Source organism: Dendrobates tinctorius, unplaced genomic scaffold, assembly GCF_039654945.1.
Source record: "Dendrobates tinctorius isolate UK_male_01 unplaced genomic scaffold, ASM3965494v1 ptg000015l, whole genome shotgun sequence".
NCBI lineage: Eukaryota > Metazoa > Chordata > Amphibia > Anura > Dendrobatidae > Dendrobates > Dendrobates tinctorius.
In genome coordinates, this window is record NW_027361683.1 from 23986285 (window position 1) to 24010482 (window position 24198).

The 24198-nt window shown below is 42.0% G+C and overlaps 1 protein-coding gene across 2 annotated transcripts in view; it reads right to left on the bottom strand.

Moving 5' to 3' along the window:
* The window catches only part of AGO3 (argonaute RISC catalytic component 3), a 152386-nt gene that overhangs the window by 57448 nt on the left and 70740 nt on the right, over window positions 1–24198 (bottom strand). For both annotated transcript variants that reach the window (XM_073562907.1, XM_073562900.1), the window contains exons 2-5: window positions 23033–23204; window positions 21720–21840; window positions 19745–19953; window positions 18604–18740 (exon numbers count right to left, since the gene is read on the bottom strand). In XM_073562907.1, the coding sequence (XP_073419008.1) occupies window positions 18604–18740; window positions 19745–19953; window positions 21720–21840; window positions 23033–23204 (639 nt within the window). The remainder of the gene's footprint in view (window positions 1–18603; window positions 18741–19744; window positions 19954–21719; window positions 21841–23032; window positions 23205–24198) is intronic.

The following is a 24198-nucleotide window of genomic DNA, read 5'->3' on the forward strand; positions in this document are numbered from 1 at the left end:
CCCCAATTATAACTCCAACCCTAACCCCAACACACCCCTAACCCTAATCTGAGCCCTAACCCTAGCCCTAACCCTAACGGGAAAATGGAAATAAATATATTTTCTTTTAGTTTTATTATTTTTCCCTAACTAAGGGGGTGATAACAGGGGGTTTGATTTACTATTTATGGCGGTTTTTATGTTTGGCGGCTGTCACGCGCTAAAAGACGCTTTTTATTGTAAAAATAGTTTTTGCATCACCACATATTGAGAGCTATAATTTTTCCGTATTTTGACCCACCGAGTCATGTGAGGTCTTATTTTTTGCGGGACGAGTTGACGTTTTCATTGGTACCATTTTCGGGCACGTGCCATTTTTTGATCGCTTTTTATTCCGATTTTTGGGACGCAGAATGAACAAAAACCAGCGTTTCATGAATTTCTTTTGGGGGGGGGGTGCGTTTACACCATTCCGCGTGCGGTAAAATTGATAAAGCGGTTTTATTCTTCGGGTCAGTACGGTTACAGCGATACCTCATTTAGGTCGTTTTTTTATGTTTTGTCGGTTTTTTGCAATGAAAACAATTTTATATAAAAAATAATTATTTTTGTATCGCTTTATTCTGCGAGCTATAACATTTTTATTTTTTTGCGGATGATGCTGTATCGCGGCTCGTTTTTTGCGGGACAAGATGACGTTTTCAGTGGTACCATGGATATTTATATGCGTCTTTTTGATCGTGCGTTATTGCACTTTTTGTTCGATGGTATGATAAATCATTTTTTGCTTCGTTTTTTATTTTTTAAGGGGTTCGCTAATGGGACAGTTTTATAGGGCGGGTCGCTATGGACGCGGTGATACCAAATATGTGTACTTTTATTGTTTTTTTTTTTTTTATTTTGAAAAAATGGATTTATTGGGGAATATTTTTTTTTTTTTTTTTACTAATTTATTTAGCGATTTTTTTAAAATTATTTTTAACACTTTTTTTTTTTTTTTTTTTTTACTTTATTACCTTGTCCCAGGTGGGACATCACTGTCCTGTGACAGATCGCTGACCTGTCACATCACAGATCACTGTGACAGATCAGCAATCTTTCACAGGCAGTTCTGCAGACTTTCTCATGCCTGCGCTTTGCAGGCAGTGAGGAAGTCAGCTCCCTACAGGCCCCCCGAAGGCCCCCGTCGCCATCTTGGATCCGGGGGACTGTAGGGAAAGAGACCCCCGCAGCAGCGCTGCACATTGCGCTGCTGTGGGGGGCTCAGGGAAGCACGGAGGGAGCCCCCTCCCTGCCGATGCTTCCCTTTAACCCCCGGTACACCGCGATCGCGTTTGATCGCGGTGTACAAGGGGTTAACGTGTCGGGGCGCTCCGTGACCGTCCCTGACACATTGTGCCGGGTGTCAGCTGTGATAATCAGCTGACACCCGGCCGCGATCAGCGGCGCCCACGAAGTAATATTCCGTCCATGGTAATTAGGTCCAGGGTCCCATGGACGGAATATTACGTCCATTGTAGGTAAGGGGTTAAGAACAGAGGGCACCCCCTACAGGCTGTAGTCACATCGACTGCAGGGCAAAGCTTCACTTTTGAAGGTACGCCCTTCCTTTCCCTTACAGCAGAAATCATGGACAGTCAGGACGTCCCAGCATACCATGTTTTAATTTTTTATTTCATTAATCAATCAATAGTACGTATGAAAATAAAAACCTTGTAATATATCTTATCATAGAAATCTTCTTTCTCTGCCAAAACTGAGCGGTCATTATCAAAGTGTTCAATTCGGAGGTAAAATCTGTATTAGTGAAGACAGAGGTTTCCATTATGGAGTTAGGAGATGGCAGCTGCTACTGATCACACTCCAACTTTGCACTGACAAGGGGCAGTACAGTGTCTGCAAATTGAGATTTAAGCTTTTATCAAAAAAAAGTCATGTGACAAGGCTCCTTGGAGAGTCAATATTGACTTTTAGGATTGCTACTTCCTATAGGTGGCACTATAAGTTTTAGTACTCTTCTTCTCTGAAGAGACAATTTGCATATTTCCCAGAGGACCATTGCAGCTTAAAAGTCTCCTCACCTTGGCCTGCTTAACAGGTCACTCTCAACAAGGAGAAACATTAACCCTTTGGACCTCAGAATTGAAAATTTTGATAATGACTGATCAAATCTGACAGAGAAAGAAGCAGATTTATCTGATAAGATATATTACATAGTTTCTTATTTTCATGTGTACTATTGATTTATAAAGTAAAAATTAACCCCTTAATGTCCGATGACGGACACAGTCCGTCATCAGACATCTCCCCTGCTTTGATGAGGGCTCTGGCGCTGAGCCCGCATCAAAGCCGGGACATGTCAGCTGTTATGAACAGTTGACATGTGCCCCCAATAGGCGTGAGCGAAATCGAAGCTGACAGCGGGCATTGAAATAGCATTTCCGGCTGCCGGGCCGGAAATGACCTCATCGCCGACCCCTGTCACATGATCGGGGGTCGGCGTCATGTTGCCTGGACAACCAGAGGTCTCTATGGTTGTTCCAGGCATATGGCTTTCAGCGCCACCCGGTGGTCGGCGCTGAAAGCACAGCAGTAAATCTGCTACATATGGGCGATCTGCTCATCGCCCATATGTAGCAGAGCCAATCGGGTTGCACATGCTTCTAGCCTCCTATGGAGGCTATTGAAGCATACCAAAAGTAAAAGAAAAAAATGTTTAAAAATAAAAAAAAATTAAAAAAAACCTAAAAAGTTCAAATCACCCCCCTTTTGCCCCAGTCAAAATAAAAGAGTAAAAAAAAAAAAATTCCACATACATATATTAGGTATCGCCGCGTTCAGAATCGCCCGATCAATAAAAAAAGCATTAACCCATCGCTAAACGGCGTAGCGAGAAAAAAAATGAAAAACGCCAGAATTACGTTTTTTTGGTCGCCAAGACATTGCATTAAAATGCAATAACGGGCGATCAAAAGAACGTATCTGCACAAAAGTGGTATCATTAAAAACGTCAGCCCGGTACGGAAAAAATAAGCCCTCACCCGACCCCAGATCATGAAAAATGGAGATGCTACAGGTCTCGGAAAATTGCGCAATTTTTTTTTTTTTTTAGCAAACTTTGGAATTTTTTTTCACCACTTAGATAAAAGAGAACCTAGACATGTTTGGTGTCTATGAACTCGTAATGACCTGGAGAATCATAATGGCAAGTCAGATTTAGCATCTAGTGAACCTAGCAAAAAAGCCAAGCAAAAAACAAGTGTGGGATTGCACTTTTTTTGCAATTTCACTGCACTTGGAATTTTTTTCCTGTTTTCGAGTACACAACATGGTAAAACCAATGGTGTCATTTAAAAGTACAACTCGTCCCGCAAAAAATAAGCCCTCACAAGGCCATATAGACGGAAAAATAAAAAAGTTATGGCTCTGGAACGAAGGGGAGGGAAAAATGAAAATGCAAAACCAAAATACCCCTGGTCGTTAAGGGGTTAAAACAGTTACGCTTTAAATGGATTTTCCAAGAAATCTTTCTTTATGGGTTGCCGAGGAGAAAAATAATAAACTCCGGTATACTCAGCCACTACTTTCCCGAACTGCTGCAGCCAGTCTTGCGCTAACTACCTAAGCATCACTGCTGAGCTGAGTGATTGGCTGCAGCAGTCACATGTGCTGTATTCAAGATGTCACCGCTGCAGTAACAACAAGCTCGCCGTTTTAAGGGCCAGGGCCAAGGCCCCCTTGCCCGTTAAAACCCTTTTAAGTTCAGCAAGCATATGAACCTAAACGAGCTTTATAATGTTAACTCTGCGACTGTCATCCCAATTTAGTTTTGGATCTGACTGGAGTAGGTGTCATTAAATCAGTGCCCGATAAAGGCAAAGCTGCTCCTCTACGGGTAGGTTAACTTGAGGCAATTAGATGAGTCACTCATTTCCTAGTATGAATGCAGGGAGAGGGTAACAAACTGTGAAGCCGCCATTACAATCTGCGATATTGGCTGCAGGATGGGGCGATGGATGCTTGCCGTGCCATGTACAATAGCGATCTCTACCTAGACCTCGGCTCTACAAATCACTAGGCAACAACTGAGCTCCCTGTTGGGCTGGGAGGAAAGTGTGGACAGATGCAATGTTACTAAGCTGAACACTACCTACAAGGCTGTCCACATAAAAGACACTCGCTCAGCTGTGAGCCGCCAATCACAATTTAGGTGGTACCATTTTATTCTACTGCACAGTCAATCCACAAAGTTGCAGGCTTCGGGTTTCGATGATGAATGTGTTCTACACCCTCATGAGTTCCGTGTAACCTACTCAAAACCATTGCGGGGGAAAAAAGTGCTGAAAAAACTTGCATGAACTTTGTGCATCCTGTAAAGTCTTGCCGACTGCTGACTGATCAGCATCCCCTCTTTAGAAGCTGCTCTACAGTTTGCTACATGGGGAAGCCGGGTAGATTCGATGCTTCAACAAGTTCCCCGTCATGCTGCTCTGGAATCCTTCATATGCACATATTCACATTTGAATGGCTCGGCTCTTATTCATGCTTTGACCTTTATCCAGTGGTAATGTCGCGTGTAAAACGTTGGCGCTTTATCAATGCTCGATGATGATAACAACTAAGTACTTTCCACGGGACAATACAAAAGGGAAGCCTGCTGTTTGCATCCATTCACCGGGGAGTAGGCAACAAAACTGGATGAATAGAGACCCAGGAATGCAGGGCTGCGTAATTGGAAGTCTCTTATCCAAGAACAGTGTCTAAAAAAACAAAAAACCTGGCAGCGAAGGAGTGAGTCATGACCATTAGTGCAACTCACGGAGGCTTCACATGGTTTCCAATTACTTCTTTTATAAGATTTGGATTAGAAACGATTACAGATGAAGCAAGGAAACGATTTTCATTACGGGAATGAACCATGGTTGAGAGATTAATTTCAGTCTGTAGAAGCATAATGAGCGCATATATAAATCATCATCTAACAGTGTATATTTTCTTCACATTGTCAATCAATTCATAAACTACTCCACAATCCCCAGCAACACTGGCTAAGGAGAAGCCGATTCTCCACCCACACCCACTTCCAAATGTTTGGCTGAACAGCTCTGCAAGCACATGCTCCCACAGCTGGCTGTCTCCACCATCTCGGATCTTCCGCTTCAGACACTTGCCAAACTGCCAACATTTCACAAACCATTTCCAAGGATATTTGCTGCTGAGCCGGGGCATCCAGACACTTATGTATTTCACAGTCTTTGCGGAAACTGCAGCTCTGTATTCCACAGATTTACTCCATTATGTAAAAAAGTCTAACAACTATTGTCAAAATCTCATAGAAAAAAAATGTGAAAAAAGACATCATTTTTATGCTGCTTGTCACATTTGTACTGGTAAGTGAGCAAAGTAGGATTTCAGCAAATAAAAGAAAAAAAAAAAAGGAGCAAAAACTAGATAAAAAGGAGAGAAGATTTCGATGGATTTCGCTTTTTATTATCAGCTGTGTTGACTAATCAGAAACAGAACACTCATTTCTGGAAAACCACTGTAATTGCAAGTGTTGGGAGGATAGCACACCTGTGTGTCATTACATACACCACTCTGCATCTATCTCAGACACACAGCTCTGGTCTCCTCCAGGCACTTCGCATTGTCTGTGATTACAAGTGCCGGGAGGAGAGCAGAGTTGTGTGTCTGAGAAAGATGCAGAGCGGTGTATGTAATGACACACAGATCTGCTCTACTCCACAGGTCACAGAGATCTCACTGCCTGCACCTACTGTGATTACAAGTATAATGCAGAGCAGTGTATGTATGACACACAGCTCTGCTCTTCTCCCCAGGTCACAGAGATCTCACTGCATGCACCTATGATGATTATAAGTATAATGCAGAGCAGTGTATGTAAGACACATAGCTCTGCTCTACTCCCCAGGTCACACAGATCTCACTGCCTGCACCTATTGTGATTACAAGTATAATGCAGAGTGGTGTATGTAATGACACACAGCTCTGCTCTACTCCCCAGGTCACAACACAGGCCTCACTGCCTGCACCTACTGTGATTACAAGTATAATACAGAGCGGTGTATGTAATTACACACAGCTCTGCTCTACTTCCCAGATCCCACAGATCTCGCTGCCTGTACCTACTATTATAAGTATAATGCATTGCGGTGTATGTATGACACACAGCTCTGCTCTATTCTTTAGGTCACAGAGATCTCATTGCCTGCACCTACTGTGATTACAAGTATAATACAGAGCGGTGTATGTAATTACACACAGCTCTGCTCTACTTCCCAGATCCCACAGATCTCGCTGCCTGTACCTACTATTATAAGTATAATGCATTGCGGTGTATGTATGACACACAGCTCTGCTCTATTCTTTAGGTCACAGAGATCTCATTGCCTGCACCTACTGTGATTACAAGTATAATGCAGAGCAGTGTATGTATGACACACAGATCTGCTCTACTCCCCAGGTCACAGAGATCTCGCTGCCTGTACCTACTATTATAAGTATAATGCAGAGCGGTGTATGTATGACACACAGCTCTGCTCTATTCTTTAGGTCAAAGAGATCTCATTGCCTGCACCTACTGTGATTACAAGTATAATGCAGAGCAGTGTATGTATGACACACAGATCTGCTCTACTCCCCAGGTCACAGAGATCTCGCTGCCTGTACCTACTATTATAAGTATAATGCAGAGCGGTGTATGTATGACACACAGCTCTGCTCTATTCTTCAGGTCACAGAGATCTCACTGCCTGCACCTACTGTGATTAGAAGGGTCAAGATGAAAGCAGTGATGTGAGTCTGGGATAGATGCAAAATGAAAATGCATAACCTACTCAAAAAGTGAATAGACCAAGACAAAATCCAAATGTATGGAAACTTTAAAATTATTTTATTAATTAATACCTTTTTTTTTTTTAAAAAAAAAAAAAATAAAAATGGGGGAACAGAGGGACCAGCAAACCGTAGACACAATACAGTACCATAATAAGGAGAAAGTTACATGATAAATACAAGGGCCATAACTACATACAATTAATCTTACATAATCCTAGTAATAATCATTATAAAGTGCAATAATAGTCAGAAGGGAAATCTGAGATAAAGTGCATAAGAAGCGTAAACAGGATTATAAATACCAGTAGTAAGTGGCCCAGTAAATCTCCCGCTCCAACGCACATTTCGCCTGTTGTAGCTTTCTCCGTATTTCCCGCGTTTTAACTAGCGTAATTAGTTTGCAGAATGCTAGCATTTTCCAAGTGACCTGTAGCATCGCTTGGAAAACTGATTGACAGGTTGGTCACACTCGTCAAACATAGTGTTTGACAAGTGTGAGCAACTTTTTACTATTGAGGCTGCCTATGCGGCATCAGTAGTAAAAAGATACAGTTAAAAATAATTTAAAAAAAATTTAAAAAATGGTGCTTTTCTCACCTTCCGGCGTCCCGCGCTGCGTTCCCGATCCTCGCAATGCTCCCAGCAAGTCCTGTTCCCAGCGATGCCTTGCGACAATGACCTTTGATGACGTAGCGGTCTCGCGAGACTGCTACGTCAAAAGTCATTGTCGCAAGGCATCGCTGGGAACGGGACTTGCTGGGAGCATCGCTGAGGCCTGAGAATGCTGTGGGGGACGCCGGAAGGTGAGAATATCACGATTTTTATTTTAATTCTTATTTTTACAGGGATATGGTACCCAGAGCCTGGAGGAGAGTCTCCTCTCCTACAGACCGTGGGTACCATCTGCACATTTTCCGCTTACTTGGCGCATGGTGGGCACAGCAACATGCGGAAAGTAAGCGAACAATGCTTTCCTATGTGTGCGGAATTCCCACGATTCTGCACAAAGAATGAGCAAGCTCCGTATTTTTCCGAAAAATACGCAGCATTAGCACAGCATGTGCGGAATGCCATAGGATTGCATGGGATGCAATACTATGGCAAAACGAAAATGCAAAAAAAAAAAACGCTACGTGTGCACACAGCCATAATTATGGTACTGTACTGTGTCTACTGTTTGCTGGTTCCTCTGTTCCCTCTTTTTTAAAAAAGGTATTAATAAAATTTTAAAAATTTCCATACATTTGGATTTTGTCTTGGTCTATTCACTTTTTGAGTAGGTTTTATATTATGCACAGTGAATGTTCTGATTTAATATTCTGGTGTTGATCTCACCAAGTTGTTGGTCAAAATAAAAATACAACTGTATGCCAATAAATAAGTCACATTACCCAACACTGATGAGTTTTTGCATCCTAATATATCCAATAACTACAAGGAAAACATAACTCTCCAGTTTAGATTTCTAATTTGAGGCGTCAATTGTTTATTGAATAATTAAAATCCTAACATTTATTCAGACAAAATGCAAAAAATTCACAAAAATTGAGCTTGATTTGAGTTGGTACACACGCAGAATATAAATGCATGTTCACATGGCCAAAAAGCATGCAAAACCTACAAAAGACAAAATGAAAAAACCCTACTATAATTAAATAAGTAAAAAGCAAAAGTGCATTTAAATCATACAGAGTTCTTACTAATACTGTATTTGATCAAACATAGCATAATAGCTGTCCCACCATCGACAAGGTGACTCCGTGGTCGGGGCGGTCCTACACGGTCTAGTATTAATAACCTTATCATGTGTCAAAGTTGACGTCTGTGTGAATAAGGGCAGACAAGGACCGGGTCCCAACCACTGGACACCAGTCAGGGGAAGCCTTTAAATACAATTTCCAGCTCAGGAGAGGGAGGCCACACCCCAGCTTGCACAGAATGCAAAAATACAAAGAAAAACACAAAAAATTGAGCTTGGTTTGAGTTGGTACACGTGCAGCATATAAATGCATGTTCACATGGCCAAAAAGCATACAAAACCTACAAAAGACAAAATGAAAATGCCCTTATTCACACAGACGTCAACTTTGAAACATGATAAGGTTATTAATACTAGACAGTGTAGGACCGCCCTGACCACAGAGTCACCTTGTCGATGGTGGGAAGGCTTTTATGCTATGTTTGATCAAATACAGTATTACTAAGAACTCTGTATGATTTAAATGCACTTTTGCTTTTTACTTATTTAATTATAGTAGGGTTTTTTTCAAAATGCAAAAAATTATCTGTCCATATACGGTCACTGTAAAGCTTAACTGTTTGGATGGGACACAACCCTCAAAGGCCAAAGCCTTGCACATTTCAAAGTATCAGAGTGATCAGCACTATCTTCTACAGTGTAGAAAAGTTCTGAAAATTGAAAGGAATAAGTTATGGTAGTGACAGCTGAAAAGTCATGACTTATGGTATCTGCTCCTCCTTCTCCTTAGCAGTCAATGACCTCCTAAATTAAAGAGGTTGTGCCAAGAACAAATGTACATTTTAATCAACAGATCTTGGAAGAAAAATAAACTCCACAATTGGATGAGCGCAACTACTACTTAAGGTACTGTCACACTTAGCGATGTACCAGCGATATGACGCGGTCAGGATCGCTGGTACATCGCTAAGTGGTCGCTAGTGAGCTGCCACACAGGCAGATCTCACCAGCGGTCGGGGGTCGCTACTTACCTGTCACACTAGGCGATCCTGACGTCCTCCCGCCCGGCTCCACGCGTCGCTCGTCGTCACAGCAGGAAGCACCGCAGGAAGCTGACGACGAGAAACAGTCCAGCCTGTTCTCGCGCGATCAGCGATAACCAGCGGGGGAGCCGGTCGTAGGTAAGTATCAGAAACAGCGATATCGCTAGCAATATCGCTATAACGTCACAAGTTTTAGCGATATTGCTAGCGATATCTCTTAGTGTGACAGGCCCTTTAGAGACAGAGTTAATTTTGACCTTAATGACCAGGCCAGTTTTTACAATTCTGACCACTGTCACTTTATTACGTTATAGCTCTGGAACGCTTCAACATATCCCACTGTTTCTGAGAAGGTTTTTTTCATGACATATTGTACTTAATCTTAGTGTAAAACTTCTTCGATATAACATGCGCTTATTTATGAAAAAAATGGAAATTTGGCAAAAATTTTGCAATTTTCAAACTTTTACATTTTATACCCTTTAATCAGAGCATGGTGTCACATAAAATAGTTAATAAATAACATTTCCCACATGTCAACTTTACATCAGCACAATTTGGGAAACAAAGTTTTTTTTCTGTTAGGACATTATAAAGGTTTAAAATTTGACCAGCGATTTCTCATTTTTCCAACAAAATTTACAAAACCATTTTTTTTTTTTTTTTTTAGGGACCACCTCACATTTGAAGTGGGTTTGGAGAGTCAATATAACAGAAAATACCCAAAAGTGACACCATTCTAAAAACTGCACCCCTCAAGGTGCGCAAAACCACATTCAAGAAGTTCATTAACACTTCAGGTGCTTCACAAGAACTAAAGCAATGTGGAAGGAAAAAAATGAACATTAACTTTTTTCAGAAAAAAATTTTCTTTGGTACCAAACTTTTTTTTTTATTTTCACAAGGGTATCAGGAAAAAATGGACCACAAAATATGTTGTGCAATTTCTCCTGAGTACGCCAATACCCCATATGTGGGGGAAAGCCACTGTTTGGGCGCATGGCAGGGCTCAGAAGGGAAGCAACACCATCTGACTTTTTGAAAGTTAAATTGACTGGAATCAATGGTGGGCGCCATGTTGCGTTTGGAGACCCCCTGATGTGCCTAAACAGTGGAACCCACAAATTCTAGCTACATCCCTAACCCCAACACACCCCTAACCCCAACCATAACAACCCTATACACAACATCATCACCTTAACCCCAGCACCACCCTTAACCCCAGCACCACCCTTAACCCCAGCACCACCCTTAACCCTAACCCAACCCTAACCCTAACCCAACCCTAACCCAACCCTAACCCAACCCTAACCCAACCCTAACCCTAGCCCCAACGCTAACCCTAATGGAAAAATGGAAATAAATTCATTTTTTTATTTTATTATTTTTACCTAACTAAGGGGGTGATAAAGGGGTGTTTGAGTTACTATTTTTTTTAGTTTGATCCCTGTGATAGGGTCTATCACAGTGATCAAAACGAACCAATAAGAAAAACCTATTGTTTCCGGATGCCGGCCGGCCGATCTCGGCAGGTGCACTGTGCATGTGCCCGCCATTTTCTTCCTGGAACACAACCCCAAGGGCCGAGGGACAGAATCAGAGGGACCGGGGGACTTCGGACATATCGGGGGTCGGCTCGGGGGACCCCATTTCTCGCTCCTCTGATGTATAGATCATAATCAGAGGAGAGAGAAATAAATGGGAAACCGGACTTTTTTTTTTTTTTGCGGTCGCAACACTGGGGACTGTAAAAAACAACCCGAATCATGTTCTTCGGGGTCTCGGCTACCGCTGGTAGCCGAGACCCCAGAGGTTTTCCGAAGCTGGGGGGCACTATACACTTATTTCCCAGCGCCGTTAAAAAGCGGCGCTGAGGAATAAGTACCCTTAACTGTCGCTATTAAGAGTCGCATCGGCGGTCGTTAAGGGGTTAAAGAAAATGTTCCTATGCTGAGACAATCTTATAAATGTGGCACTTGCATTGTACTGTGTAGTGGACGTGTCTCACTGTGCAGGAACATGGTCTGATCATACCACAACTTCTGGGCAGGGGAGGAAGCAAAAGAGAGTATACAGACATTACAGCAGGAGATTGCAACTGATTCCCCTGCCCAGGAGCTGCGGTATGACCAAACTATGTTCCTGTACGGTCAGACACAGCCATTACACAATACACAGCAGGGACACATTTATAAGATTATCTCAGCACAGGAATATTTAATTTAAATCCATCCAATTGTGAACATTTTTATTATTCCAAGACCTATTGATTATAATCTAATTTTGTTTGCGGCACAATGATCCCACCACTGATACATAAAATAGCACAACGGCCTACGTGAAGAAAGACTGTTCAGACGTGTGTTGCCTACATCAGCCAACTATAACACTTTCTTTTCTCATTTGCAAAACTTGCTATAGAAAAGTGAAAGCTGAGGACGATCTGCAATACACAGGTGCTCCTCACAAAATTAGAATATCATCAAAAAGTTAATTTCAGTTCTTCAATACAAAAAGTGAAAACTCAAATATTATATAGAGTCATTACAGACAGAGTGTTCTATTTCCAGTGTTTATTTCTGTTATCTGAAATAAATTAACTTTTTGATGATATTCTAATTTTCTGAGAAGCACCTTTAATAGATAGGAATTCGTAAATCAGTTATGCAGGAGTATAATCAGTTAGATATGAATATCGCTTTAAAACACCCTATCAACATCTTAGTTCTACACCATGTTTTGGATTTCTGATGTGGAAACAGCAGCAGAAACCTGCAAAAACCCAACAAATCTGAGCGAGGCTTTGGAACTAAGAAGCTAGCCAGATATACATAGAAGGTGTGAGTATTTTTGTTGTATTACAGCTAGAAGAAACCGGCAACTAGTCCTGCTATCAAGATACAAATGAGATCTGCCATGTCACGGGCTTACCGTGACAGAGAGGAGCCAGAAGACCGCATCGTCTGATTTCTCCTACTCCTGCACTGATTTTAGAAGCACTGCACCTTCATATTAAATGGTATAAATTTATTTGGGCAGGGGTTAACCTGCTCAGTTGAGGGCTTCTGTCGTGTTGAGGCTCTCAGCTGTTCACTGTTAGCCACTTCCATCTAATATATAAAGCTCAAGTGTATGTATGTATGTATGTATGTATGTATGTATGTATGTATGTATGTATGTATGTATGTATGTATGTATGTATGTATGTATGTATGGGATTGGCATCCGCACCGTCGCAGCTACAGCCACAAAATTTGGCACAGTCACACGTCTGGACACCGAGAACATCATAAGCTATGTTGCGAGGCGAAATTTTAACCCCGCGCGTTCCAATTCACCAAACAATTTTGCCCCTATCTACATAATGGGGAAAAAGTGTGTGTGTGTGTGTGTGTGTGTGTGTGTGTGTGTGTGTCAAGCCCCGCCCCTCATTATGATGTCATAACGGTTGCCATGGCGACTGATGTCATCATAGGTTGACTATGGGATGGAGGATGTGTGATGGGTATATGGGCACTGGATTATGGGATGGAGGATATGTATGACAGGTATATGGGCACGGGACTATGGGATGGAGGATGTGTGATGGGTATATGGGCATGGGACTATGAGATGAAGGACGTATGATGGGTATATGGGCACTCGACTATGGGATGGCGAATATGTATGATGGCTATATGGGCATGGGACTATGGGATGGAGGATGTGTGATGGATATATGGGACTATGGGATGGAGGATGTGTAATGGGTATATGGGCACTCGACTATGGGATGGAGGATATGTATGATGGGTATATGGGCACTGGACTATGGAATGGAGGATGTGTGATGGGTATATGGGCACGGGACTATGGGATGGAGGATATGTATGATGGGTATATGGGCACGGGACTATGGGATGGAGGATATGTATGATGGATATTTGGGCATGGGACTATGAGATGAAGGATGTGTGATGGGTATATGGGTACTCGACTATGGGATGGCGAATATGTATGATGACTGATGAGTATATGGGCATGGAACTATGGGATGGAGGATGTGTGATGGATATATGGGCATGGGACTATGGGATGAAGGATGTGTGATGGGTATATGGGCACGGGCCTATGGGATCGTGAATATGTATGATGGGTATATGGGCATGAGACTATGGGATGGAGGATAATTATAATTTGCTATAACTAACCACAGTTATTTACTATGCCCGGGCAGCGCCGGGCTCTTCAGCTAGTCTCCTATATAATCTGGGCCCTGGCTAGCACTCATTGTCAGAGTAGCTTATGCTACATAGCTGGAGATTGTTGGTGATTGTTATTAGAGGAGGTATTTGGTGGATTTATCTGTGACTTTTGCTAGATTTTCATTGTGTAATAATTCCCTTTCTTCTCCTACTTTGGTTTAACCCCATCCTTCACTCCCCAGCGGCTACCTCTGTTGTTTATGTGGATATATTTGTATGACTGGTATTTTCCTTTATCCTTGTTCATATTACCTTGTTAGTCTGGTTGGTGTATTACGGTACACTAGTACTCCCCTCTTCCCTGGGTGGGGGAAGGGTACAGACTGAGGGCAGAATCAGGAGCTAAGGCAAGGTATGTGGCTCCGGTGTCTTCACCATCAAAAGTAACATGGGGAACAGGGCGAGCTAGGGTCCCCCTGGGACACCTGACAGCAGAGTTGTGACATGACATTTGTTAACCTTTTAAAGGGAACCTGTCATTTAGTTTTTACATATGGAAGCAGTGGCATGGATGTAAATGTGCTTGGCCACCAAATAAAAAAAAAAAAAAAAAAAAAAAAGATACTTTTTTTGGCAGCGATTTGATGTGCCTGTCATTAGAATTCTAGCACAGAAGTCATATGCAAATCAGGCTGGAAGTGCACCAAGAGCGTGTCTGTGCACTTTGACTGCTTCATCCAAGTGTATTCACATGCTCCAAGTGCACTTCCAGACTTATACGATATGCAATAATCAGGTCACGGGGAAAAGACGGGTGTGACGGAAGAATCTGACATTTTCCAAAATAACCAAAGAGTTCATGTTTTGCTCCATGGAATGAAAATTGGATCTGAATGTAACATATGGACATCTTTCTAGGCAAGATCTGTATTTGTCTTGCAGAAAACTCATGCATGCATTTCAATGCAGCCGCAGCTCCGGTCCTGAGTGCCGTGCCGGCGGTCATCCATTATAAGTTTATGCTTAGAACATACAACACTGCCCTTCACCTCTCCAAACAAACCTATTTCAACACCCTCATCACCTCACTATCCAATAACTCTAAACGTCTCTTTGACACTTTTCACTCCCTGCTCAAACCAAGAGTGCAGACCCCAACCACGGAGCTCCGAGCTGACGATCTGGCCAATTATTTCAAAGAAAAAAATTGACCATATCCGACAGGAAATTACCTCTCAATCACCTCATATCATGAACTGTCCTCCCTCCCCTACTGCATCTAGCTCACACTCTGATTTTGAACCAGTCACAGAAGAAGTAGTAAGCAGAGGCTCCTTGCATCTTCTCGCCCAACCACTTGCACCAGTGACCCATTTCCGTCACATCTGCTCCAGTCCCTTTCCCCTGCTATCACCACTCGCCTAACTAAAATATTTAACCTCTCTCTCTCTTCTGGTATCTTTCCCTCCTCATTTAAGCATGCCATCATATATCCACTACTTAAAAAACCATCCCCTCGTCCAAAACTGTGCCGCTAACTATAGACCTGTCTCTAATCTTCCCTTCATCTCTAAACTCCTGGAACGCCTGGTCCACTCCCGTCTTATCCGCTATCTCTCTGATAACTCGCTTCTCGACCCTCTCCAATCCAGTTTCCGCTCTTTGCACTCTACTGATACTGCCCTCACTAAAGTCTCTAATGATCTACTAACAGCTAAATCTAATGGTCACTACTCCATGCTAATTCTCTTGGATCTCTCCTCAGCATTCAACACTGTGGATCATCAGCTCCTCCTCACCATGCTCCTCTCCATCAGCATCAAGGACACCGTTCTCTCCAGGTTTTCCTCCTCTCTGACCGCTCCTTTACTGTATCTTTTGCTGGCTCCTCCTCCTCTCACCTTCCCCTTACTGTTGGGGTTCCTCAAGGATCAGTCCTAGGCCCCCCACCTCTTCTCTTTGTATGCTGCCCCTATTGGTCAAACAATCAGTAGATTTTGTTTCCAGTACCATCTCTATGCTGATGACACCCAATTATACACTTCTCCTGATATCACGCCTGCCTTTTTAGAGAACACCAGCAATTGTCTAAACGCTGTGTCTAACATCATATCCTCACTATATCTGAAACTGAATCTGTCAAAAACTGAACTCCTTGTGTTTCCTCCCTCTACTAATGTACCTATACCCGACATTGCCATTTCTGTGTGTGGTTCCACTATTACTCCCCAGCAACATGCCCGCTGTCTTGGGGTCATACTTGACTCCGAACTTTAATTCGCCCCCCACATCCGATCACTGGCTGCTCTTGTTATCTGCACCTCAAAAACATTTCTAGAATTTGACCTTTTCTTACTTTTGATTCCGCAAAAACTCTTACCGTTTCTCTTATTCATTCTCGTCTAGACTATTGTAACTCTCTTCTAATCGGTCTCCCTCTTACCAAACTCTGCCCCCTCCAATCTGTCTTGAATGCTGCAGCCAGGATCATATTCCTCGCCAATCATTACACCGATGACTCATTACACTGGCTCCCCATCCACTCCAGAATCTAATACAAACTTATTACCCTCACCCACAAAGCTCTCAATGGATCAGCACCACCCTACATCTCCTCCCTCGTTTCAGTCTACCACCCTACCCGTGCCCTCCGTTCTGCTGATGACCTGAGGTTAGCATCCTCAATAATCAGAACCTCCCACTCCCATCTCCAAGACTTTACACGTGCTGCACCAATTCTTTGGAATGCACTTCCCAGGTCAATATGATTAGTCCCCAATCCCTACAATTTTAAGCGTGCCCTGAAAACGCATTTGTTCAGACTGGCCTACCGCCTCAACACATTAACCTAACCATCACAGTCAAAAGTTTTACCACAACCAGGTTCCCCGCATCATGTTTCCACATGCTTTATGCATCTATTAGCCCTCTGCGTCTGTACTGTTACACACTAAACATTATGGCTGGTCCATACAATCAGGGCAACTGTTACCACCCACCTTTCGGGTCTACCTTTTTTCCTCAGATTGTAAGCTTGCGAGCAGGGCCCGCATTCCTCTTGGTATCTGTTATGATTTATGTGATTATTGTTATGCTGTAATGTCTATTGTCTGTACAAGTCCCCTCTGAAATGTAAAGTGCTGCGGAATATGTTGGCGCTATAGAAATAAAGATTATTATTATTGTGTGATCCCAGCCTTAGGCTACTTTCACACTTGCGTTTTTTTTTGCGCACACAAACGCATGAAAAAAACGCATCATGCGTTTGTGTGCGTTTTTTTGAGGGTTTTGGTGCATTTTTCTTTTTAAAAAACGCATGCATTTTTTGCGCATTACAATGCGCACATATGCGCACCCATAGACTTTAATGGATGTTTTGCTGTAAAAAAAACGCATTGCATGCACATGCGTTTTTTGGGGGCAAGTCGGATGCACAAAAAATGCAACAGGATGCATTTTGTGCGCTCGAGCGCACACTGCAAAAGAACGCATGCGCATACAAACGTGTACGTGCGCATATGTATGCGCACCCATGTTAAAGTATAGGGGGAAAAACGCAAGTGTGAAACCAGCCTTAGCCAGATTCACACCAAAATAAAATCCCAAAAAACTATAATATTAATGTATATTATACTCTTTATTTGGATGAATTTGTATTCACACAGCAGATAGATAGCACAGGAGATACACATATGTACACATACTCTGCTTTTCCTTCTCCTTTTTTTTTTTTTACAACTGCTCCAAACTGTAAACTAAACTGCACCATGCGCCCATTAAGAATGGATAAACTGCAATGCTCCCTCCATATTAGAGACACCCACACACGCAGTATACTGAATAAATATTCTCTACCAATCTCCAGTAAAAGGACTTGTGTGTCTCTACGGAAACCAAATGACGGGGGCATACATAAGTGCCTTATGAGAGTAATTAACGCTGTCCACTCATCGTCTGCAATATTTTGTCTTTTGCTATGGGTGTAATGGGTAAAAGGGAAACACAATTACTGTCATTAAGTAGAGATAAGAAAGGAAAGCAAGAAGGTCATCATGATCCGAGACAAAGTTGAAAGCCTGCAGAAAAGACGTAAACTACTTGGACGGCATTTCGCATCTATTGCAATCTACAGGCCAGATCTATGCATCAAGCCGAAATGGGCAACCATGATGGATCCACCATGTTTTGGGTGTGTATTCCAACTTCTGTCACAGCAAACATTTCTATTAGTGTATGCAGATGGCATATTATTGTGGTCTTACTATACGAAGTAGATTTGCTGGTCAAACCAGAGAGGTGGCATGTATAGCCTCGATTTGTTAATTTTGCAATGGGGTCGCTAACTCTAAATACAGAAAAAACTAAAGAGGCAAACTTTTGCCATTAGAAGAAATAGAAGCACAAATTATAAAAAGAACCACCAAGAAGCAATGATAAAATGTTACAAGAAAGAACTAGGGCAAAGGGACAATGATATATTAAATTTATGCTTGGTGAACTCATGAGCTGCTCAAATCTACCTCACCACCACTGGAGTTGCTTCAACCTCCTGACCTACTGTCTCCTCGCATTACCATGTAGATTGTAAGCCTGTGAGAGCATGGTCCTCTCCCCTCTGCTTTATTTTATATGTTATATGTAAGTAACTCTTCACATTGAGTAACTGGTGCTTTAAACATATTAATGATAAATTTAGACTAAGGCAAAATCTACTTACCACAGTGAACCTACTAAACTTACAAAAAGTACTATATGGTGTACAAACTGGTACAAAAGCCACTTAAGTCTTCTAAACGCAACCACATAGTTTAATAAAGTACATAATGTCACTGCTTCTTACCATCTATATTAAGCATCATTTTCCACATGGCAGGTCTGACAGACTGATGAAACCCAAACCAAACTTCTCTTCCCCCTCCCAGAGGGTGGTCATAGCCTTCTGGAGCAGAGAAGAAAGAACGTCCCACAGGGGTATACCTAAAAATAAAATAAAAAAAACAGTAATTAGTAATTTTTCTATGAAAAAAAACAAACATTGGGCAGTGTGAGGCAGTGACCGGAGTCATATGTGAGGTCGCTATGTGTCCCCCAGGATGCGCTCAGAAGCATATTAAATCTGCTGGAGTGCCTTGTGGTCACAGCAGGGTGCCTGTGAGTCACAAGACAGAATAAAAGTGAGCGTGAACCTGGTCAAGTTATTTTTGACCAAGGAGCTTGTTCAGGAAAACCCGGTATGGGCTTTTATTTTTGAAACGGACTACAGGAAGGTAGTGGGGTCCGGCCCGTTTCCTCCAGCCCAGATCTTATAAGTGGCCCATGGCCACAGAGTGGAGTAAAGGAAAAAAACCTGCAGGAAGAGTTTGGGGGTGTCAGTTTTGGTCTTGCAAGCAAAAAGAGCAGTTGGTCTGCAGAGCACTCCCTGTGTGAGGCAACACAGGGACAAGCGGAGCCAAAGGATCTGGCAACCACTGCGTACACGGCAGTGCAGTCGCTCAAGGCAACCGGTCCCGGACCGTCTTTTGCTTTCCCCGCTGCGATCTGGAGGATACAGCGTGCTGTGCACTGTGAGTTTTTGGACATTAAACATGTTTTGTTTTGAACTTGCTTGGATCACTGCCTCACCACTGCACCACGTGGACACTGCTGCACTACAGCAGATATAAGACCATACGAAATATCTTTATTACTGCATATGACGATCATAAACTGTTCTGGCCATACTTTACTAACTGCCACAAATATGGCTGCCTTGTAAAATTATATAATAATGAAGTTTCTTCAAGACAACCAACCAAAAATGCATTCATATTGGTTTATTACAGTTGTCTTCTCAAGGAAGACGGTCAGTATCCATAATAACAGCTCAATGGGGCACTAAGTAAAAAACATGATTTAATTGAATCCCATGACATTAAAAAAACATAATATAACACTTAGAAAGATGTTATTTTAGCTCATAGACTTTCCAACTCTACACCTACTTCATGGATGGCAGATGCCGTAACACTACATCAACAGCATGGACAGGGTTGGTGCTTATTGGCTTGTCCAGTTCCAATGGCTCTGGAAGGGACCTTCCAGTAAGTACTTCATGTAAAAGGTGCCAGCTTATCCTAGAGACAAATTTTATGGAGACCTTGAAGGGACGATCTTTCCCTCCTTCTCCTGGTAATGTTACATCCAAGTCCACCTAAGGAAAGAAGAAATTTGAGCATTAAAAATTATGTGAATTTACTTAAAAGACCATTTACCTCACTGCACTCCACTATTAGGTCCTATTTAAAACACTTTCCTTTTTATCCTATATAATAAAACAGCTTCATTCAAAACCTAAACCAATTCAGAGACTTTGGTGCCACTGTATTAAATTTCCATTTTTTGGGGATAAAGTTTTAATGAGTTAACAGATTTTCATCAACAAAATTATTCATTAAACCATCTACCAAACAACTAGCCACAGAAAAAAAAAATGAAAAAAATGGCATGCATTCTCAAACATTGATGATTCAATGGGTCCTCATAGTACTTTCTAAATATTTTCATTTTTTTTAAATATTCTGCATTTTACGCACTTTTGCTACTGGAAAAATCTATTTGTGGTTCTTGACACACTAGATGAGCATGCGCAATTCTGCCACCTATTCTTCTGTGAAGACAATGTGAGGGAGGTGCTACTCATGCCCTGCCAATGATGACTCCACAGCATATCCAACAGGATATGTGGAATGATTTATTTAATAGGTTTACAGAGTTATCGCGATTTGAGGCCATGCAGGACCTCTTCATCAAGACAGAAACCTCTACCACCTATTCTTCTTTAATACTCTGGCTCTTCCTGTCCAGCACCACACCCCACGTGCAGTTCACAAGTCCTCACTGCACACGATGAGCATACACAGAGATGATCACTGGCTATCTACATAAAGAAAGTCCCTGGGCATCCACGCAGAGATGATCACTGGGCATCCACGCAGAGATGATCACTGGGCATCCACGCAGAGATGATCACTGGGCATCCACGCAGAGATGATCACTGGGCATCCACGCAGAGATGATCACTGGGCATCCACGCAGAGATGATCACTGGGCATCCACGCAGAGATGATCACTGGGCATCCACGCAGAGATGATCACTGGGCATCCACGCAGAGATGATCACTGGGCATCCACGCAGAGATGATCACTGGGCATCCACGCAGAGATGATCACTGGGCATCCACGCAGAGAAGATCACTGGGTAGCCACACAGAGAAGATCACTGGGTAGCCACACAGAGATGATCAATGGATATCCTTGCAGAGAAGATCAATGGGTATTCATGCAGAGAAGATCACTGGGCATCCACGCAGATTAGATCACTGGGCATCCACGCAGAGAAGATCACTGGGCCTCTTTGCTCTATATGCATACTGTGTATTCATTCTATGTCAGTCAGATGTGTGATATCTGTCAGAAGCAGAACCACAGAATCCACTAGCAAATTGTACATTTCTGAACTTTTGGAGGAAAAAAACAATGATCTTTGGAGAACTGCGTTAACTTAATTATGTCAACAACTTGTATATGGTTTGTGTTATTAATGTGAAGAAGCTGTTTTTTTTTTTTTTTTAACTAAAACAAGTTGTATCTAAAACAATATGGAGGACAGCGCCAGGGCGTATAGTGGCCCAGCCAGATATTGTCATCACAAAATGCTACCTAGAAAGGAAAACCCATCAACGCCTTTTTAGACTTAGAGCTGGAGTTACAATGAATCACACTTTATTAAAATGATGAGTCAATGGGTGTTCAGACTTGTTTGACTTCTTTTAGGCTCCTCAATACATGATAACGAATGCAACAACAAGTATCACCTCATCATGTGGCTTATGAAAATATCCAGTGTGATTAAAACTTCTTAGTAAACAAAACACACTGTTAGACTACTTGTATGACAATTGACGGAACAGGACTCACCCCGGTAGATGCTACAGGCAGTGGGTTGGCGGTGTACAGGCTTCTTTTGCCATCGTACACTGGTCGACGGTCACCAAATATGGTGACTTTGAAATGCTGGACCATGGAATCAACAACCTCCCTTGTGAGAAAGTAGAGAAAAAAAAAAATCAGTGCAGTGGCAGAACCTGGGTCAATTACTGAACACCTTGGCAGTGGTCACTATTTATATGCTTAAAAGGATAATTTTAGGTGCCATGTGCTCCATATGGAACAAGATCACGAAACAATCACTGACCTCAGGGAGACCAGTCAAAGAAAACACTGCGGCAGCCGGCAAAGCCGCTCAATCTGTGAAATCCTAGGTGCGATGCTCCCTGGGAAATACAAATATGCAAATAAAGTCCATGGAGCCTCATTTAAGAGAGTCTCAAACACGGGACTAGCCAGATCTTCCTCCAGGGAAGGACCCAGCCAAGGGGTGGCTCCTTTCGGAAACCACCATTACCACCATATTAAGTGGCCCTTTAAGTCAATATCCAGCTCTTTACGAGTTTACAGATATGACAAGGGAAATGGCCAGGTATCCATCCACAGACAGCTGTTTCGAGGTGTTGCCCCTCATCAGTGTGGAGTAGGATTCTAGCTAGGTGGGAGCAATGCCTAGTAGACCAACATCACGAAACAATCACTGACCTCAGGGAGACCAGTCAAAGAAAACACTAGCCAGAATCCTTGGCTGGGTCCTTCCCTGGAGGAAGATCTGGCTAGTCCCGTGTTTGAGACTCTTAAATGAGGCTCCACGGACTTTATTTCCATATGGAACAAGAGCATCCAAGTCACACAGATAAATTAAATCAAGTTTTAAAACTTCAGAGAGCACATATCCACCTATGGAAATAGTGGCACAGCTGTGTATGTGCTTTTTCGACACTAAAAAGAATAAACTTTTTGTTGAGATTTGATATGACAGTCATGAGAAACCTAGTGTAGAAAACAAAAATCAGCCATTAAGTGCACTAAGGGATTGTCCAGCCTGATTTGCATTTGTCTTGTACATTAGATTTCCCATGACTGATGCATCATATCTCTACACAAGAGGGAACATTTTTACTGGTGGACAAGAATGGACACATCCATACCACTACATCCATTGCCTGAGAAGGTAAGTGTATTATCTTTAAAAATCTATGTCAGAATATCCATGGAATTCAATTTGATATTGCCCCTTCCTAGGATGCCATACAAAAACTGTATATGCATGATTAATCACAGACGCAGGTATCTGCATAGTATAAGTTCTGTTATTCTAAAAATTCAAACATTAAATTTACCTGTTAACTCTGCGGGGACATTTGTCCGGCTTAATGTCCACCTCATAGAGGTAGACGTCAATCTTTGGGATCTCCACTTGAAAGCAGTTGGCCAGCAGTTTGATGGGCTTCCCCATGGTGCCATAGCCAGGCCGTCTGGGCACCACAAAAAAGGGCTGCGCCCCCACGGGTCCTGCAAGATGAAAGCAGAGATGTTTCAGAACAGATTTACAAATACCTTAGCAGGGGATTCTAATTTAGTGGAGAGTTTCTTATTCAGGACCATTATTAATTACCCAAAGAGACTAAAGAAAAGTCCTTCCGCTCTGAAGGACCCATAACATCCTGGCATTGTACAGTGTATTTCAACTTAAAGTGTTTAACCCTAATTTCCCAGTTGTGAGGCAGATTGGACCCTGATGAATTCTCTCACAGGTTACATCTTATGACTTGGACATCCATTATAAATTTAGTGTTAGGAAAATGTTTTCTTTAATAGAATTTCCGAAGTGAAAAAACCCTTTATGATTAGAGACTGAATTGCAGGAGGATATTTCTGACACAATTCCACAAAAAAAAACAAAAAACTGGTAAATCCAGAGAGATAGATCCAACCCCAAATTGCAGCGATTTTCATGCAGATTTGTCTACTGAATCAGCACCAAGGATTGGGTAAAAGAAAATGATAGCGCTAATAACACTCAGCCGCTCATTACTTACCATTAAAAAATATGGTATCATCACAAATAATTCTTTATAGTTTTCCTTGAATCAATACTTGTCACTTTATCCACTCCTTCCAAAGAACAATTATCTTTTCTTCTTTTTCTAATGACATAGCCAGGATTGTTTTTTTTATTGGACAAGTTTTACTTCATTTTGGGGGCTACATATTTTGTATTCAAACATGTTTTTTATTTGTTTCTATAATTTTTAAATCTTACTACTTTTTCATAAAATAAACTTTTGTATAGTATCATTTTGGGAAAAATAAATCTTTTTGATCACTTTTTACACTAATTTGGAGGACGACGGATGAATAAACAAGATATGGGGTGGGTGGGTAAACAGAATTCTTTAGCTTTTATGGATTAAGGGAGTTATAGCTTATTTTTCTATAGGCTGCTGCTTATTTCTACAATGCTTTTCTTAAAGTCAGGCAATCACGGCGTGCCAGCATGTAGCCA